Consider the following 21,225-nt stretch of genomic DNA (forward strand, 5'->3'; position numbering starts at 1 on the left):
CATTACAAAATGATCCAACAAAACCAGAATGCTTCAGTTGGTCATGTTTAATTCTTTAAGGGAGAAACAAAACAGCTTTTCATCAATACAGAACACAAATCACAACCAATATCCATCCATATCTAAACATGTCTACATGTGTAAAACACCTTTTCAAAGACCAGGAGTTTGGAGGGGGAGGGGGGGGAGCAAACACCAACTGGAGTTTTTAATATGTGAAAATTTACACTGACATAATTGACTGGGATTCATGCTGTGACACGTTTCATCTAGCAGTTTAGTATTAATTTCCATCTTCAAGCATGAACTAAAAATTCAAAAGAGAAAACAGAGAATGCATTATTGCCAGATTTGATTATAGTTGGGCCGGAGATAACTTAAAAAAAAAAAATACAATAAACAACAAAATGTCAGGAGTTAAGATTTCAATTCCGAGATAAAAATCCACCCGCCCCTCTACCTGCCCCGCCTCCCTCCTCCGCTGGGAGCCACGCCCCACCCGAGTCGACGCCCCACATCCCCAAGTCGTCCAACCAGCAGCTCCTCTGGTGATTATGTGGCGTAGCGTTTGGTCCACTGTTTGGCTATCCTGTCGTGTTCTGGTCTGTTTGTTGTGTACTGTGTGGCGATGCTTCCAACCAGCGGGTCAGCTGTAAACACACAAACGCAACATGACATGAATATTTCTATATGCTTGGAGATTTGAATAAAGTCTTAACAATTTTTTACAGAAGTTTGAAAAAGTTATATGAAAAGGTGATGAAAACATTTCAATTCAAATATATGCAGCACCAGTTAAAAGTTTGGGTAACTTTTGACAATATCCATCAGTTTATATCCATCAACCTTGTCTGTTACTGTATGTAAAGAAATAGTTTAACATTGGTGGAAATACGGTTATTTGCTTTCATGCCAAAAATATGACGAGAAAATCCATATCACTCTCATGTCAGTCTGAACAATTTGAAACTTGAAGCTGAAGCAATCAGTCAGTTAGCTTAGCTTAGCATAAAGGCTAGTAACAGGGAAACAGCTAGTCTGACTCTGTTAAAAGGTAACAAAAAATATCCCTATTAGCACTTCTAAAGCTCACTAATTAATTTTCTGTATCTTGTTTGTTTAAAGTCTGTGTAAAGGAAAATCAGATTTCTTTTTAAACACATTATACATATTAGAAAATAATTGCTGAAAACATGTTAAAAGACTGAACTATGTGGTAGTGAATTGTGGAGTTAGAGGGTTCAACGGTTTTTCACCATTTACGGTTTTTACTATATAAACACTAGAGCACACATACTCATATTTAGTATTTTTACACCAGGTAGTTCTACAAACTTTCATGGGAGACAACTGGGATTCACTTCTGATAATCCGCTGTTACTAGTGACTGGAGCCATTTTCGGACAACGTTAGCTCTCAAGGAGTTATTTTAAACCCAGCTGAAGCGTCTGTTGACGGGTGGAGCCGCCAGCAGCTTCGGCTTCAGCACCGACTGTGCGGCTGGGAGGTTCCCGGCCAGAAGGAGGGCATTTGTCAGCCAGCACTTCATCAAAAAGCACGGTGTGACAGGCAATAGCTCCAAGGGTGACGGCCACAATGAAGCTGCCAAGGACTTTAAAGCAGAGAAGTGAGTAATGTTAACAGCGGACTACACTGAAAAAAAGAGTCAATTTATAATGATGATTGGTGATGGATCGCTTTTAACTAGTCATTAAGTTATAGTTTTACTGAAACATTTACCTACAAAATATGTGCCCAATTCAACAGTAGCTCCTAACATTACTTTATTGTTAAAATATCATCCATGTTGCTTGCCTTACACCTACAAACAAGGCCTATTTTAAATTGTGTATTTTTATACGTGAGTTTGATATGTGTGTTATTAACTCAGAGGCAGTTCAGTTGAGCTGTGCTTTCAGCGTCTTCAGCAGACACATTCCCAGAAATTTCAGAGCAGAAAATACTGCTTATTTTTCCGTGATTTTAAAACCTAATTTTATGTATTTGGCGATTGGCAAATTTTAATCATTCAAGGTTGGCTGGGTGGTTAATTACACACAATTCTGTGGTCTGACAAACTCAAAACACATTTATTGTTGCATTACATGGATTTAAATGTGTATAAAAATCATAGGATAATAAAATGTGCTTTTAGGGCAGGTTATGTTTGGGGACTATTTCTTGGCCAGGAGCAGTGACCTCTTGTTTTGGTACTAACTAGTGCAGTGCCTGTTCAAAATGTGCCTGTTTGGAAACTGCTGATTGCTTGGCCTCCAGCTGCCACTTCAACACATAGAAAATTAATATAGTTGATGTGAGGTGTGAATGAGTATATACAACAACAATATGAGAGAAACTAACATAGTTATTAATAAGTTATAAATAGAAAATATTCCAATAGTACATAAATGTTCTTTTCTCACTTTAAGTAGTCTAAAAATAAGGGATTCATTTAAAATGAAAATAATGTGCATCCTAAAATAAAGTGGATAGATTGTTTTGGGTCATATTGGATCATATTGGGCTCTTTGATCGTTCTTATTTTCTGTGCCTTTAGTTCAGATTTGAGTGGGTATGTGTGTGGGTGACCTGCGCTCATCCATGTACTTGCTCTGCCCCTGCACAGAAGGGAGAGGCTCACTGGTTGCTGGTTTGTTCAAAGTTTATTAATATTAAATGTATCGCATGTCCAAATTGCACCTAATTTGACACGACACTCCCTTTGTTCCCCAGCAATGCACCCACCAAGTGTGCAGTCAATCCGATGAACGGTTAAAGAGATATGCAAAGGACATACATACACACGGACACACAGACTGAGATTCTTTCCTTTAGTAGACAGATTGAATAAATAAGATATCATGTGTTGCAGGAGGCCACACAGGGATGAGGAACATGTGTGGTAAAGCTCAAGTTGAATAAATATTTTTCACAGTACAGACATTTTGACTTATGAAATACAGGTGTAAGTATCAACTTACTACTAACTGCTACTGGAGTGCAGTTGTTTCTAGAATGTAGTCGATGTTATTAGTTTCACTTGTGCTTTTCTTGCTATGACAAGTCAAAGTGTCTGCTGTGAAAAAAAGTTAATAAATCTGATTTTTGGCGCGGGGACAATAAAGCAATGCTACCAAGACTCAGTGAGCTAGATGTATTCAGAAGACCAAATGACATGTCAAGTTCAAGATGGACAGATTTTAGCCTCCAAATGGGGTCAAAGCAGAAAAAGTTTGTGAAAATGAGGGTTCAACAACACAGATTTTGTTTTAGTTTACAGTAATACTAACTGCACTGACATACTGTTTCTTTACATGTGGTTTTATATCATATTGTAGTTTTGCTAATATGAGCAGCTGATAATGTTCACACACACACACACAAGTGTACACATTGTGTACATGAGTTACCAATCTGCCAATATCTAATTAAACACAAGTCTTGAGGTGAGACAGCTCATATGAACACCGGAACACAAAGGCAGACATTCTACTGAAAACATTTCCTTTTGTGCATTTTTCAAAGTGCGTCTCACACATACACACAAACACACACACAGTATTAATCCTAATTACTTACACTGTTCAAATCAGTTCTAATGTGTTGTGTTGTGGATGTTATATAATGAATTTTGTCATTATCATCTGCTGCAGGCAATATGGATAAAATCCTGTATATCTTTTTATATCACAATAACAATATGTTAATTGTATTATACTACAGTACATTTTCTAGAAATTCAACTGAGACCCATTTTTATAGTTAAAGAACCACAAGAGAATGTCTGTGTTTGGTTAAACCTGTATATTACACACATGATAAATAACGGTGCTTCGTCAAATGGATTTTAAAAAATCCTGCAAATCCAATACTGCCATCAAACAGTCCTTATTTATTTGCAAGATTGCCCACAATGGCCTCATCCAGCCAGCGATATTAAAAGGGAGAGCTACATGATATAAACAGTATGGTTAGATCTCTTGATTCACAGTGTATGTAATTACAGCCCCAACCCCTGCTCACAGAGGTCATAATGGTTTCATCTATCAAATGTCGACATTCATAACTATACAAGAACACAGCGTCTGTGTTAAAGGTAAGAAGTGATATGACATGAAAGGTACCATCAACTAAAATAAAAGGATGACATGCGCTGTTAATTTTAGAGTTGAAGTAAAGCTTGCTCGTAAACATCAGAAACTACAGTATACTGCTTACATGTAGAGAGTCATAAGTCTGCAGTAAATCTTTAAAAAAAACAATAAAAAACTACTTTAACTCAATAGAGATGTCAGAAAACGGGCTTTAAGGCTGTGTAATACGAGCTGGAGTCAGAAAACAGATTGAAGGGTAGTGAATTTAAACCTTAAAATCCTTTATGTAAAGTCCTGTAAAGCAAGTAAGAGTCACTACATAAAGAGTTTTATGATCTTGCCTCTAAACATCCAATATCAAAGAGGAACAACTGCGGATAAGACCTTTGTGTTTTAAGCAAGAATACTGAGTTACCATGACTACTTCTCAAACGCCAGAAAAAGAAAAGGATGAGAAGTAACTGCATCTAAAATAAGACTTTTTGACTTGTCTGAGGGGAAAAAAATATTTTTAAATATTAAAGTGTGTCAGCAGATTGAGTTGGTTTAACCAGGCCTTCATCCCTGCTTATGTGTATGTGTGTACATGTGTGTGTGTGTGTATGTGTGTGCTGCAGCTCTCACCAGGGTTGCAGTCAGTGAGCAGGGAGCAGATGGACAGTAGGACCTTGGAGATGGTGAGGGCAGGACTCCAGTTGTCCTTCAGGATGTCCAGACAGATCACCCCCTGACTGTTGATGTTACAGTGGTAGATCCTCGTACGGAACGTCACCTGGACACACACACACACACACACATAAGAGTCTAATCCACAGCTTTAACACATTTTGTTTCTCTAGGCCAAAGTCCATTAAAAATAAAAAATAAAATCAACACTTTTATAATGACTCTCATCAAAACATCTACATGCTATCTTTTCAGTCTTTATCTGAATTGGCAGCATCAACACTTCAATTTGGCAAACATCACCAGCTTTAAACGTGCTAGATGATAGATTGCGCGTATGATGATCTGACAGCCTAATGATTCAGAACATTTCTCACGTCATATTTCAAAAAGCGGTCCGTGTGAGACAGCTCCTCCTTAAAAGGAGAGAATTAGGACAGAGTGATCCCATATATCAAGAGGCCTGGGAATGGAGGATGAGAAGTAGGAGCTGATTCCATTCAGCTGCGTTCCAAAGTGCAGGGCTGCCGTCTAGTGGAAGATATGAAAATGACACCTTCTCCAAACCGAAGCTGTCACTGCAATATTGTTCAGAGCAGGCTTTGCCGCCTTGAGAACGAGCGTTCAAGACAAGGGTTTCACCTTGGGTGGTTTGAAGGGGTAGTCTGGTGTGAAGGCGATGTCCAGGAAGAACACTCCTCCCTCGTACACGGAGCCTGGAGGGCCCAGGATGGTCGACCTCCACTCATAGATGTTGTCTCCTTTAGGACCGGCGCTGTTGGTACACAGGAAACAGTTTTGTTAGGATTCATATTTGGATGCTGTAAAACCAGACAGAGTTTTCATATCTATATCTTGCATGTATATGTATGGTGGGGTCTATATCAGAAAGTGAGTTCTACAGCCTGGTGCACTTAACACATCCTAACCTTCTAAAATCCAGCTAAGAGTGCTTTAATGATTAAAAGTTCTTAATTACAAGCCAAACACATGCAAAACCATGAGGAGAGTATTTCATATTACATGAGATGAGACTGTGAAACCCACAGGAACATCAAAACAGCAGAAAGTGATATTGAGCCAGATTAAATATAAACAATATATCTACACATCTAGAATAGAATAAGAAGCTGTTTAAACAGTAGGAATCACTTCCAAATATTACAAGTAAAGCTGGAAGTAAGTGGACCTTTTATATACAGTTGTCATTTTCAGCATATTCAGTAGTCAAGAGTGATTCATTTCTCTTATTATTTCCCACAGTGATTCATATATGTATCTTTAGCTTTTTACTACTTGTCTCTTCCACAACTATTAAATTAATCAGCAACTTTAGTGACTTTTCAGTCATTTTTTTAAGAAAAAAAGTCCAAATTCTCTAATTCCAGCTTGTCAAATGTGAATATTTTCGGGTTTCTTTAGTCTTCTATGACAGTAAACTGAATATATTTGAGATATAATAGCTTTGAGAAACAGTGATCGACATTTTCACTCTTTTCTGACATTTTATGGACAACAACTTATAGATAATCAAGAAAATAATCAGCAGATTAATTGATAATAATTGTTATTTGCAGCCCTAATTTATTGTCAACTCTTTGTCCATTTCTGGATCCAGATTTTAATCCTAGTCTGTAATCCCTGCCTCAACTTCCAACATCTGCATTTCTTTGGACTCTTTATCTTTTGCTCCGGCTCACTTTCACATCTGCTAAACCACTAGAACATCTCTGTAATTAGCAGCTTTTCTGATGTCGCGCTGTCAGAAAGTCTTCCAAACATCTACTCCATGTCATCTTGTTGGAAATTCATTAAAAAAAAACAAAAATCAAGCACAATCGCCCATGTGAGTCTGCTCGTGCCAGCGGAGTGGGAAGTGATAAAAAAGAGAAAGATCAACACGACTTAATTTGCCTGTGAGATAAAGCTGAAGAGGAGCAGAGCTGACGACTGCTGCTGCTGCTGCTGCTTCACCAGAGCCTTGATTCAACAGCAGTAAGTCAACAGCAGCTTCTGTTACTGTTTTAATGTCGGGAGATGTTTTCACATAATTGACTGCTTGATGAAGCGCTCCAGAATACACTTTGCAGTTTTTAAAATGATAAGTAGGGCTCTTTAAAGCGTGTTTGTGGAGTGAAAAAAAATAAAAGACTTGTTTTCAGTGGGAACTAGAGCGGAGACAGATAATTCTTTTAATAAACAGGCTGCTAAAAATGACAAACATAAAATAATCCATTATTCAGTACAAGAATTATTCTCTCCTTCTCTGTGCGGTGCTTGTGTAATAAGTAGTTCCTGTATGCTGCCTGTTCTGAGTAATGACAAGAGAGCTAAATGTCAGACAATAATCTCACTTTCTGAAGCAGACGCTCCACTCTGCCTGCTCTTTATCAAACACGCACATAAGGAGGCCGACACATAGAAAACACCAGGCAGGATCCTGACCTTCATACTAGTCCAGGCAACAGACAAAAAAAAAAAAATCACCAAGCTGCTAAATGTTTTTATTGTTGCCGTCATGTGAATTTCTGCAGTAAATGAGTGGAGGGATCAAAGCAGACTACAACACCTTGGTGGGCCCTCAGGCAAAAACGGTGGGCCCCTGTTCCTCCACATCACCGTGCACAGTGGATGCATTAGTTAGAAGTTAGTGTGTGGGGACTTAGGAGTATGCATCATTTATGCACCATATAAACTAACAAAATAAAAGCTTTTAGACTAGGTTTTAATATAGACCTCTCTACAACATGTGGCCTTGAAGTAAAGGTGATAATTTAGGCATCACCTCAAGGCCTCTATCATTTTAGTTTACACTGTGCTTTACTAGACCAAATTCCAATTAAACAAATTGCACCACAGTGAGGAGGAGGAGCATTCGGGGCCCGACTGACAGTCTGGGGGCCCCGGGGGCAGATGCCTGCAGGTACAGGAAGGCTTTATGTAAGTGATTATTGCTTGATTAAAGTTGGTCTAGAAGTAGATTTGTTTAAAGTGCTGTTTTTTTTGGTGAATTAAAATAAGAAACTACTAAATGTTCATTAAATCAATATGTAGGACATTATGTGATTCATCGGTTGTTAAGTTACGCAAGAAATCATTTCATGACACTCTATACAGTCTACGCTGTACCAGACTCAAACTAATGCAACACACGCTGCATATTTTCAGTATATAATGCAGCTGTATATTCTGCACTGCTGGCTGCTTTGTTCCATGCAAACACATAAGCAGAGAGTGAGTGAGTGAAACTTCGGGGGGGAGTATAATCAGAACTAGAAATACTGCCTCCGCTAACCAGTCAGGTTTCACTTTACATCTGTGTCTTGGCCAGTGAAGCTGATTCTGATAGACAACAAAGTTGTAGCCATGACAGCAGACGATGCTTCAGATATGATGTTGCTGCAAAGAAGCTACAGATTCTAGAACATGGAGTCTTCACACACATCTTCAATCCAGCAGCACAGAAGATCTGAACAATCACCACAGTTTCAAGGTGGGAACCAAGATCAGTGTCACCAGTTCACAATCTCCCCTTCTGTTCCTGAGTTATGGTGTTGAATAATGTTATTAATAAAGAGTTTTTGCAGAACATTATGATGTTACAGTGAAGGTGACCTTTGACCACCAAATTCTAATCAGTTCATCCTTGAGTCCCAGTGGATGTTTGTGCCAAATTTGAAGAAATTCCCTCAAGGTGTTCCTGTAACATTGTGTTCACGGCTGTCGCTGGCACGGAGGCAAAAAAAGGAAAATAATTAACTTCTCATAATCATAAGTGATGGAAATTTAGAACTTGGGGGCAAATCTGAAACCTGGTGTCAGTTTTGTACAAACAGAGACGTTGTTTGTTGTCATAGGAAGTGAAGCTTGTAGGTGCAGCTACAGATCTGAAACAGTTCCAAAAATAAACCTGGCAGCATCTAATACACTAAATACACTACTGAGTCCTGGTGAGAGTCCTGGTGACTCCTTACAGGCAAGAAAAGTCTATTTTATTTGTTTAATATTTTTAGTAGTTTTGAATTTAAAGTTTTACAAGAAACAAACTAAGATTTGGGACAATTAAAAAAGAAAAAAAAGAAATGGTTTTTTCCAGCTTTATCTTGAAACCTCTTTTAGGGGTCGTGACCTCCAGTTTGGGAACTTGTGAAATATATAAAGATGATACCATGTTTGCCCAAATATAAGATGATATTTTATTCTGACAATTACATGAGGGTCATTTTATATTTGAGGAATAGACAGTTACCTGTTCACCACATCAGATATTCTTTTTAAAAGCAGACAGTCTACAGAGAGTGTTGCATTCTGGGTTGTTTGTAGCTTTAATGTTGTTATGCTAGTGAGTTCCTTCCAGTCTGTTTATAGTGACTATGTTAGAGTGTTTGCTAAGCTCAGTTTGTCTGCCACAGAGGACATAAATTGTGAAAACGAGTCAAAGCATCTTTTAACGTCTTTACTACAGAAACTGACTGAATCCGTCAAGCTGCCGATCACCACCGTCACAGACCAGGAGCTCAAAAAAAGACAAACAGACAAAAATGCTAATTGCTGGAGAAAATCATTCTGACCATTGTGAGTATGTGACTACACTGTGATGTACCTGTTTTTTCCAAAAACATGTGTTGTGTGTGTGCTCAAGTGTCAGCATGAAGTCTACCAGGAACACGTGGACGTTGACCAATTGCGGCACATTTCTTTAAAATAACGCTGAAAACACGGAGACGAGACGACATCGTACTATTCAGATTTAATCTAACAGCCGCAGTGTGCTATCCAGATGTGAAAATAACAGCAGAGAGCACCCCTCTGGTATAAAAAAAAATACCACACGTCCCCTAGAGGAATGCAGCTCATGTACAGTGTGTGTGTTAGCAACATTCCTGCAGCAAGGCCTGACCGAGGATGAGGATGTTAATATACATGTAACTGGTCACACCACAAGACCTCAAGTCAGGACCCGCTGCTCTGCCAAGAATAGATATTGTATCTTTTCCCACTGAATCAACCAGACTGAGGTTTCTTTCGCTTGACAACAGAGGCGTCTCACATTCAAGAGGCCAGCCACAGAAAGAGCGCGGGGGCTTCTTCCCCGCCTGCCCCCGACGACACACACACACACACACACACACAAAGGCCACCCAGTGCTTTGTGTGAGGCGGTAATATGCCATGCTATCACTGTTGTCATTCACTTCAATATCAGGGGAGCCTCTTCTGCGACCTCTGTGTACACATGCACTGGAGGAGGAGTGCTGACATTTCAGCGTTTCTTTTTTTTTTTAAGCCTTTAACCTTTCAAACAGACACAAGGCGGTTTACCCAGAAGTGACACACAGCAGAGGAGAACAGTAGATGAATATGTTCAGTTATCAGAAAGAAATCAGTGATCAAAAGAGGATTAAACTATTTGACATATTGTATATATATTGACAGAGTGTCTGTACTGTTTTCCATGGCAGGGGTTAAATGATAACTGAGTTCTAAGAGATGCAAACTCAACTTCTTTAAGTCCACATAACATTAGCAACTGACTGTTAAAAATGTAAAGCTGTTTGTCCCTTTAGAACATTTAAAATGTGAGAGAACCACAGTATTCTGCTTCCACTATTCCAGATTTGTAAAGCAGAGCCCCCCCCCCCCCCCCCCCCCTCCCAAGACATCCTTTCATGCATATCATGTTATCTTAACACCTGCTGAGTCATTGCCAAAAAAGAGAAAAAAAGTCCTGTAACCTTGCGCTCCATACATTAACTCTATGACTCAAATCATGACCCCACAGTAAGGTAGAAAGTGCTGCAATTACAGATGAGACTAAGCAACAGGTAACAAACAAAAAGTCAGCTCTGCAATCATCTGCTCCAAGTTCAACCTCTCAGCATATCAATGCAGTGAGCTGTGGCTTTTTTACTCCAGCATGAGCTTAAAATACAGCCGCTACATGCCCCGATGACCTCAGTGAATGAAGCTATCCTTCTTCTTGCTAACGCAAAATGAAGTAAACCAGAGAGGCTGTGCTGAATTAATAATCCTGACAGCAAACCGATGCATTTGGGATTCAACAGCATACACAGATGGAAAAGTTTTGGATAAAAAGGTGAAGCCGCAACAATAAAACTGCCTCTCAGTAAAGAAGCTTGTGACTGACATGAAGCAGCGGGATGTTGATCCTACAGTGTGGTATTATGCCTCATGGGTTATATGTTTAAATGTTTCTGAAATTGACCTCTTAGAAGAAGTGAAAAATAAAACTTCTTCTTTTTAGTAATCAAGATTCTGATTGAATAAGTACACAAGTAACATCAAGGAGATACATATTGATTTCTGAGCAAAACCTCATTTGAATTTCTGTTTGAGTGTAAAAGCCTCAAACGATGATGAGATGAAAATCTGTTCTCTTAATATTCTTCTCTCTGTACTAAGCACACTCTTGTTATCACTCCTCATATTTTTCTCCATCTCAACACTGTTTTGTTTCATGACGTTTTTTTTTTTTGTTTTTTTTTTAACTCAAACCGCCGCTGTGCAAGTCTCATCTCTGTAGACCTTAATATCCACACTTCCATCAACACACACTGGGCTCATTTTCAATCACCACTATCTTGCCTGCAATGGTATTGTGATGACAAGCAGAAACACTGTAATAAGCTGCCTGACTGAGACAATATAATGACTCTACTTCACTTGAATGGTGAGGAGACTCCACGAAGCAGCGCCACACACACACACACACACCCGCCTCTTCCCACCCCGCCAATTTAATACAATGGCAATCAGCCTGTAAATGTTTTTCAGTGCTGGATGAATATCACATGGCAGCATTCATATTCCTCCTCTGAAACCAAAGTGTCAGACTGATGAGTAGTAGGCATATAAAAGTAGCTTGATGTTATTACAGCTGGGAACAATGGCTGAAATCAATATGATGCTAATAAGAAATGTATTCCATGACACAGTAAAATCTCATATAAAACTATTAAATTGATGTTCATCACAATCAAATGTGTTCAGCTGTTTCCATTTCGTAAAAGACAACACAGTATGATCATATAATTACTGCATGATTCTACTGACAGTTGATTAATTATAGCAGTGATATATTAAAACGGACATACTCACATCATCAGCATAAAATGATAATTTTACAGTTGATTGTATTGTAAAGAACAGAGGATGTTCTTTACACCGGGTTGTGCTCCAAGTTATTTGTACAACATGTCGACCTCATTAAAAATCGAATGTGTTTATAGTTGTTGTGAACAGACACAATATGGTTTGAATATTGGAGATAATGTAGAAGCAGATGTGACTAAGTATGCACCAGCCTTAACACAGTGCAGGCTGAACCAACGTCATACTGATGAGTTTTCTGTTTTAAAGCTTTTCTATTAATGTTGTAAAGTTTGTCCTGGAGGTGGCGCAAGAGTAAATGTCATGAGGTCATTAAGATCACATGGTTTAACCCTTTGTAGCCATATGTCACAATCATTTCCCCATTTGTACCATGATAGTGTACAGTTGGAAACTGTGGCCTGATGGTGGAGCTGGTGGAAAGATCAGGGAGTTATGCAGAGGGAAAAAAAAAAAAAAAAAGGCCAGACAAACATTGTCAGACGCCTGTCGCTGCTTGCACAGATACAACAGACTGATGTTTATACCCAAATGACACTTTTTTTAATAGCTTATATGCAAAACCCATAAAAGTTTTATATTACAGGTTTGTCATTTCTAGATTCTTTTCTGTTCTTTTTAACAGCACTGTTATTTTAGTAAGTTTAGTTGTGGTGAGTTTAAAAGCACTTGTTAATATCCAGAGGAAGTCTATAAAGAACTGCTCCATTCAAACCCAGCCATCCATTTAAATGTATTCATTATTCACTTATTGTTGAAAACTTTATTATGTGTTGAAGACATTATTGTTCATTTTTGGCATGTCTAGCTGACCTGCTGTGCACTGACTAAATAATCAAAGTTACATTACTTAGCAATTAATTGTAATTAATTAATTTGAAGTGCAGCACTTGAACACCGTCAGTTTTACCTGTAATTTGTGTCAAATTGCATTAATCTCCCCAGGAAACTGTTGGAAAGGAGGCATTTACAGAACCATAAAATGAGCCGTTACCCCTTTTTCCCCTTTAACAAAAGAAGCTTAAGTTCTATTAAATGTTGTCTTTTCACATGCAGCTGTGCAAAACTGTACCAACCTAAAATAATCCAACACCTGCAAAATGTAGATTCAAATCAGGAACTATCTGATCAAAGAATAAGTCAACAAGATTATGACTCTGACCTGACATTTCATGCCAGTTTTCGAGACTTCGAGGTGGCCCAGAAACATTTTCACTCGGCACCAAAACAAGTATTGACATTCAAACTCTCTACACCCTACCTGACACCGACGGGAGATAAAAAAAATGAATCATCTACTTCCCTTTGCTGCCCGAACTAAAGCCTGGCATGCAGAAGGGAAACTTCTTAAAACTTCCATCTGTGCAGCAGCTCAGAGCTCTGCGCTGCTTTCAGGGCTTTCCGAAGTTACAGCGCTGTACAGGCCAGCCACTTCCTCTCCAGGGAGGAGGCTTTTTATAGATGTGAAGAAGCTGTTGAGAAAACCTCAGTAGTCGCAAACACGCAAAGCCGGTAACACACTGCAGAGGTGTGTGGAGAGCTGCTGAGCGGAGGAATCACATGCAGCTCAGATGGCTCACACCAGGACTCGCTGTCTCTTGTTCACACACACAAACAAACAAACAGTGGCTTTTGTTATACGATCAGGATATACCATCCAAAAATTATATGATTTCCAAATTGTCCAAGCTAAAAATAGCATTAACAGCACATCTATCCAGCCCTACTTGACACCAATTACCCTACTGTACATGTCTTACTTTAGCAGTCATGAGCCCCGACCCTAGAATGTCAGGAATCTGACACCCGAGGGCGACATCTTAAAGAGGAGATATGGTGGACAACGGCGCGAGAGGACACAAGGCAAAAAGGAGAAAGACAGAGAGAATAAAGCGCGAGCGTCAGGAAGCCGGCAATAAATAAAATAGCTGGTCGAAGAGGAAAAAAGGAATAAAACATGTTGAATGAAAGCAACACAGGACGAGTGGGAGGGAGGGAGGGAGGGGAGGGGGTGCAGCAGGCCTGTGATGTCTGCAGTTCGCACTTCAGTGGCAACGAGGCTATAAAAAAATAAAAGAGGCCCTGCATGGCATTCCCTGTGTGGAGTATAATTAGATTTTGATAAATGACAGATGAAAGACTGCCGTATAGCGCTCATAAAACAAAGTTTGCTACGAGAGAGAGAGAGAGAGAGAGAGAGAGAGGCGCTGATGATAATGGAAACTAGTCAGGACCGAAACAACCTTCAGAGAAATGTGACGACAACCAACTGACTCATCGATGTATAATCCATTAAACAGCATCTGCAAGGCCGAGCTGGCCGGCTCCATTCATACCCTAATGAGCAGATTCTGCGCTAAATGAAGCAGAAAAGACCGAAATCCAGTTAAAAAAAAAAAAAAAAAAAATCCCCTCTCTGCACGTGGGGCTGAATAGAAGGTTTTCTACTGAGTGGAAGTAAACAATATGAGACGAGGCCTTTTCTTCACGCCGGTGGTGACATACAAAGATAAATGAGTCAGGGTGTGGTCGCACCACGCGTGTGTTTGTTTTTATCTCCAATCTCAAGCGTTTCCTCCGTGTAGCGAGGTGAGGACACACGTCTCCGGCGTCTGCAGACAGACGTCTACGGACGCGTCTCCAGCGGCGGCGTTTGCGGTGGTCCGACTGGAAGTGCAACATTCCCGGTTTGACCGGAGCCAGGGAGCTTTGTCACCTCTCTGCCCTCGTGCTTCATGTCGACTCTATAATGTTCTTTGTCTGATAAAAAGGGAAATCAAAACAATATCTAACAATATGAAAACACAAAAAAAGGACAGATGTTGAGGTCTGCCAGCCGTTTCTGAAATTCAATTTTTCTCTTCGTGTGTTTCTCAAATGATATAAATAGAAACATCAGTTGCAAACATCTCTGATCTCGTTTATTGGACCTCTTCAGATGAGAGCTGCAGACACCCACTGAGCAGGTTCACTGCATGCTGCACCGTGTGAAGCTACGAGAAATAGTTGATTAACTGATCAGTCGATCAACAGAAAATGAATTGGCGATTCTTTTCATGATCTAATACTCATTCAAAGCCATTTTTCATGCAACAATTGTGAGTAATTACTGCTTTTATTTCATTTATGTGATCATAAACTGAATATATTTGAACTATCGGTTGGACAAAACTCAACAATCCTGCATTCATCAAATCTCTTCCTCACTAAGCCATCACAGGTTGTAGCCGGCCTCCGTTGTGAGGAGGTAATCTTTAACGCTGCAGGAGGTTTGCAGGTAAAGCTATTGTGTATGTTTTCCTCAAAGTTGGGATTTATGACAGTCAGACACACAGACTGAGGAGTGTTGAAACAGCTCCTGATGAAGCCTAAAGCTCCTCTGTGGTCACCGTCTAAATGCTTGTTTTGGGTTCTGGGCTGTGTGAGCTCGCTGCCATGCAATCAGCTCAGCTTTAAGGTCTAGACATCGTGACCTGCTGCTCCCACCTGCCTTCATCAGAAACACACGCACGGCTCACAGGATTTACCGCCGACAGTCAACAAAAGACCTGTCGTCACTTCACGAGAAACCTGAACTGTTGCTTTAAAAAAAACATCACGTCGTCCTGAAACTTTCCTCTCTGCAGCGACGGAGTGTCGATACAAGCATTTGACTCACAGCAACGGCTTCATCTCAGCAGCACAATGCGATTCATGTAACTCAGGCGTGCATAATGATGTAATGATACACAGGTGTTAGCCCTGCATTGGTGTGCAACAGGTCTACTCTCACCTGGATACAGTCAGAAACACTGTCAGGGTCACGTTTTTTTGACCTCCTCAGTGCTTTTAACACCATCAGACCATCATTACTGGTACAAGCTCCTGGTCTGGATAACCAACTACCTCATGGATCGACCACAGTATGTCCAGCTGCTCCTCCGACACCTCAGTGAGCAGCACTGGAGCGCCGTTAAGAAGGCTGCTTCTGTTCTGAGAGTCCAACCAGAGATTCTGTCGGATGTGTCAGACTCTATAACTCCTCCCGTCGCAGGAGGACGACCTTAAAAACTCTTTCAGTAAGGACAAGGCAGTGTAACATATCATCACATTCTACAGGCTGAAGCCAAATATGCAGAATAAGTCATTTACTATTTACGCTGAGTGTGATATCTGTAGAGGAAGCAGTATCTTCACACCATCGCTTTTTGCTTCTGCTGACAGCGCTGTGGTCATCATTCTATCAGTCAATATTAATATACATTGTCTCTTTCAACACGTCTCTGACTACTCTGTTGTTCTATTTTGAACTGTCAGATCTACATTCATCACTCTATTTCTCTTCATTGTATTTATTGTACATAGTGTTTAGATTTGACTGTCTCTACTCTGTGTTTCTGCTGCATTCAGCATGTTGATGGAACAAGAATTTCCTTCAAGATTAATAAAGTTCTTTCTTCTCTTCTTATTACAATAAAAAAAAACAAACAAACAGATTTAAGAATAATCACCAGAATCAAGTCTGTGTGTCAGATCTGTTGTGTAAAACATCTTCCTAGTGTTCAGTGATAGCAGGAGGCTTCTAGTAGCTGCAGCTCATGGTGATAATTCAATTTCATGACGCGTGTCTAAACCTGCCTGGCCTGTTCCAGAGACAGGTTAAACGGGCAAAATTTGGCAAACAATGCAGAAAAAAAACATGCAGAGAAAACATCACAGACAGGAAGTGTGTTAAAACCTGAGCACTGGATGTCAACACCATCAGGTCCTTTAGGGGTCAGGCGAAGGTGTTGACCTCCACTGTTGTTAGCACTGGCAGCTAACAACCACGACTCAACAACAACAACTGTGATTTTTTTTTTCTACCAGTGCTGCATTTTTTTTTGTTGTTTTTCCAACTCACACAGAACCAGCGTTGATTAGCTACAGCTGAGTAAATCTGCTCGGCTACATTTTCATCAGAACCGGTGAGATCAACGCTCGCCGACTAAACCCCTTCAGACACCGAGGTCACCGCTTCAAACTGCAGCTCTCGCACACAAATCATTCCATACTTCCTGTGTCCTTGGTAGAAATATCAAAAATGTTTTTTTTTGCGATACCTTGCTTCGAGGAAAACAGATGTTTTAAACAAATTCCTTGTTTTCATTCAGCAAAAAAAAAAAAAAAAAAAGGCAATCATTTGAATGGAAGTCAGGACCTTGTTCTGCTGAACGTTAACAAGTCTACAGATCCGTCCAGATGTTTGATGCCAGCTGTCAATACTTGATGTCAAGGATACGTTTCAGTACTCAGCCTTTATAATAATAATAATAATAATAATAATAATAATAATAATAATAATCCACTGCGATGTGAGGAGAGCAACACGAAACAAAGAGCTAACCTTAAGTCAGGTTTCTATAAATAATCAGCGCACGCTAAAAAACTTGTATCTCATCTGTCAGAGTCTAAAAGAGGAGAAAAAGAAGAGCATCAGTCTCTCATTACTTTGATATTTTTTGAGTCTTTTGATTGACTCGACATTCAAGGCAAGTGAAGCAAAAGCATCTTCTTCCATTCTGGCAGACAGACAAAGAGAGGCTTTTCAACTTTCATATTCAAGACGCCTACATGAGCACCACTAAAAGGACTACTTACATCAAATTCTCACCACAGACTTAAAAAAAACAAAACCCAGCTCAACTGCAGACACACACACATGCACACACACACATATCAACGACACATTGAAAGTGGTCCATTTAAAAGATGCTGCACAGTCATTGACTTACCTGCAGTTTGGTGGCGGATCCAACGTAATGTCAGCCAATTCTTTCTGAATTCTGCGGGAGCAAACAGAAGCTACGCATCAAAAGCTAAGCTCTGATCAAATACTGCAAATCCAAACTCAAAGCCTGGATAGAAATCCAGGATGCCTGATGGAAATGAGAAAAAGCTGCTTTGCAAATTCTTCAGTTCAACTAAAACCTCAGAGAGTCAGAAGAAAGCTTTTGTTGACATAAAAAAAAAAAAAAAAAAAAGTCACTTTAAGAAACTAGACAACCAAGACTAGTCCGGGTTCGGATCAATGATCTTGTGTCCGTTTGCTTCAATTAATCCTCCATCTTCAGCTGAACTCCTCACCGATAGATCGGATCAACTCTTGGCTTGTTTTCAGCTGTTGGGGAAGGTGATACATTCTCCCTAAAGAGACTGAACATCAGGCCTGGGAATAAATGGCAGTACAGCTCAGCTGAGCCTTTAAACGACAGTGTAAGATAAAAATGAAAAACTACATCCTGGAGTCCTGATCATCACTGATCTCTCTCCTGCATCACAACCTAAACTCACCTTTTCGCACTAGTAGAGAGGAGTTTGGAGGTCTTGCTCATGCTGGCTTTGCTTTCTCGTTTCTTCTGGGAGTTCGGCTCCTGTTGCTGCTGCTGCTGATGATGGTGAGTTGAGGATGAAGAAGAAGAAGAGCTGGTGCTGGCACGGGAATCTTCATCCGACATACCGAGCCTGGGGGAACCAAAAAAAAAAAAAAAGGTAACAAGATTTTATTTTAGCTTTTTAAAAAAGGCACCTAAGCCCTAATAATCTTTACTGCACATCTAAATCATTCAAAAAGAAATCTGACATTTAACTGTAGAGTCTTGCTGGAGGGCAAATGAGTACAGCAGCTGCAAGACTTGACACTAGATAAATCTTCAGGTTGCACTCTTATATTCGGCATGCATCCAATACACTGTAATATACTCCCAACTGTCTTTTTCCACCCAACATGCCCGTGGGTGGCAGTGAGTTGTGTGAACCAATTTAAGCCATGATTTTGTTCACATGGACAACTCTCTGGTGGTCCACATGTATGCCGAATTGATCAGAAGATCCTCCAAATTCCGTTGAGGTCGCACATCATGTTGTATCGAGTAGCAGCACCGTGCGATACGCGTGTGAACTTTAAAATGTCTTATTTTTAAACGGAATCTTGCGTGTCGTTTACACCTCCGTGCACGGTGCATATAGACGCTGTATAGCCCGCATCTATGAATACCACGGTGCTGCCAGACTCCATAAACGCTTCGGTCGTTTTAAAACTACCAGGCCCGAACTAACTGGATCCCAGGAGCAGCAGGAGAATGACGGCTGTGTGGATGTTGTTGAGCAGCATTTTCCTCTTTCATAACGCTCAGTTCTGACCTCTGCTCATGTTTGCAGCCCGGCGTTATTCTGGAGCCTTGACGGACGGGCTGCGACAAAGGAAATCATTTGGTGAAATAGTTCGTGTGAAGGCCTCTCTGCCTGACACACACACACACATACAGACACACACATACACACACATACGCACACGCGCACACACACACACACACACAAACACCAGACCTCAGGTCGAAATGGAAAGCAGGCATACATCGGCGGGGCGCTGTCGCTGCAGTCGGGCAGGGAGCCCCGACACTAACCCTCAACAATCTGCAGGCGAAATCAAACTTTCCCCTGAACAAGTGAGCGCGTGCTGCAGCGCTGCCACACTGCTCCTCATTCCGCCATTCAGGACAAACACAACACGCCATCCACTTGAAGGTTCTCCTCGCATTTTTTAAAGCTATATCCGTCGACATGCAGCTGATCTCAGTCACAGGATGGACCGACTCCTCAGCTCTCCTCTGACGGTCACAGAGACACACTCACAGTCCCAGCATCCTCCACAACACACACACTACACACACACTACACACACTGATACAACAGTACGCGCTGGAACACAAATATTGAGTATTTATACCTTTCTTTGTGTGTGTGCACAGCCTATGTGTGTGTGCCTCAGCCGCCTGGACGCACAGTCAAAACACCTACAATGAAGAGGAAGCACACGTCCGGTCAACGTTTTAAAAATAAAAGCACAGAGGATAAGCGATCTCATTTATAACATTTAAAAAAACATTAAAAATATTTATTTCCTGTGTTTTAATTGAAGTTCGTGTATTCAGTGTATGTCAGGCTATTTGATGACATATTTGTGCTGTAATTGATTGAACTGAAATAAAATGAGCTGCTGTTCCAATTGATATTATTTTTTAGTTCACGTTGTAATCAGATGCTGTGTTCACTGTAATTATTGTCATTATTATTATTATTAGCAGCAGTATGATTGTGATTAAGTGTTACGTTTAATCTTAATGTTGCTTAACATGTTTTTGTACCGGCAAAGATTCTACAAAATTGTACATTTTTGGAAACGGTTTAGCGGTAAAGTTTTGTGAACTCAGCACACCTTTGGTCTAAAAACAGCGTTGGCCTTGAAAACCTATGACTAGTAATCACTGCAGGCTTGAATGTCAGCATGATGGGGAACCACAGCTCAAATCCATGGCCAGATTAACTTCCTTCAGGACCTCTGTTGACCCCACGATACGTTGTAGTACTCTAAGGCTAAAATGATTTGTTGATTCATTGATTAGTTGATTGACAGAAAATTACTTGGCACCAATTTTGATAAATGATTCATTTTTTTCCGAAAACATGCTAAATATGTACTGGTACCAGCTTCTCAAATGTGAATATTTGGTAATTTTCCAGTTTTCCATAATGAGAAACTCATTATATTTGAGTTTTTATCAGACAGAACAAAATATGTTAAATGTTAACATAATAACTTGGGCTTCAGGGAATAATGATCGTCAATCAGTTATAAAGAAAATAACTGTCAGAGCTATTGATCATAAAAACAAGCGCACTCCTATGATGGAATAATACAACTTCAGCCCTGACCGCATGGTCCATCGTCAAGCGTCAGGTTGAGGTTTGACGACGCCTTTATTTTGTAGGGTGCGCAGCCAACTTTCCGGTATTCTCGTGAACAACTAGTGAGCTTGACACTGCCGCTGGACGCGTGCCTCTCCTCGCCGGAAGTGTTGGTCCAGCAGCAGACAGACGTCCTGACATTTACATTCATCAGTTTCATAAATAACAGCCTCGGTGTCAAAGAGTGACGTCGAAGAGTGACAGCTGTGTGGTTTAAACCGAGTTACAACATTAAACAAAAGAGCTAAATGATGTCCAATGGAAACACAAGCTGCTGGAGACCACTACTCAAAAAAAAGAGAAAAAAAAAGGAAATTAACTTAGTGACCTTTCTCAAGCATGTCTAATATTTCATTTACTTCCTCTTAACTACCTGTTACTTCACTCTCTAGCAGCAGCCGTTACATACATCACTGCTTCATGTTAACTGTTGAAAACTGATGGTTAGCTTCTCCATCCTCGTGTCAGGATACGACTCCTAAACACAAGCAATGTTTAAAACACTTTTCACCGTTTTGCTCAAAGTAAATAAGAACATTTACACGTCATTTATCAGCTGTCAACCACTT

General features: G+C 40.2%; 1 protein-coding gene across 6 annotated transcripts; it reads right to left on the reverse strand.

Annotated features, from left to right (window-relative positions):
• Positions 1-32: 32 nt before the first annotated feature.
• ube2e1 (ubiquitin-conjugating enzyme E2E 1) lies at positions 33-19,743 on the reverse strand. Of its 6 annotated transcripts, none has more exons than XM_044336047.1 (7): positions 19,315-19,586; positions 19,052-19,101; positions 18,203-18,373; positions 17,644-17,694; positions 5,403-5,535; positions 4,719-4,866; positions 33-650 (listed from the first exon to the last, which is right to left on the reverse strand). In XM_044336047.1, the coding sequence occupies exons 1-7, from the start codon at positions 19,471-19,473 to the stop codon at positions 553-555; spliced, it is 810 nt and encodes a 269-aa protein (XP_044191982.1). In that variant the 5' UTR covers positions 19,474-19,586; the 3' UTR covers positions 33-552. The 6 variants fall into 6 exon arrangements, with proteins under 6 accessions (XP_044191982.1, XP_044191983.1, XP_044191985.1 ...); XM_044336048.1 differs by lacking the exon at positions 19,315-19,586 and adding an exon at positions 19,238-19,282; XM_044336050.1 differs by lacking the exons at positions 19,052-19,101; positions 19,315-19,586 and adding an exon at positions 19,638-19,743.
• Between the last annotated feature and the right edge of the window lie 1,482 nt (positions 19,744-21,225).

The sequence above is a fragment of the Thunnus albacares genome, chromosome 19 (genome assembly GCF_914725855.1).
Source record: "Thunnus albacares chromosome 19, fThuAlb1.1, whole genome shotgun sequence".
NCBI lineage: Eukaryota > Metazoa > Chordata > Actinopteri > Scombriformes > Scombridae > Thunnus > Thunnus albacares.

Excerpts from the sequence above, each read along its gene's own strand:
- ube2e1 (XM_044336046.1), bottom strand. The coding sequence starts at position 19,473 with ATGTCGACGGATATAGCTTTAAAAAATGCGAGGAGAACCTTCAAGTGG. Across the intron at positions 17,695-18,202 it reads CTCTCTACTAGTGCGAAAAG|AATTCAGAAAGAATTGGCTG; the intron begins GTGAGTTTAGGT and ends TTGCTCCCGCAG. Across the intron at positions 4,867-5,402 it reads ACCCCTTCAAACCACCCAAG|GTGACGTTCCGTACGAGGAT; the intron begins GTGAAACCCTTG and ends GTGTGTGTCCAG.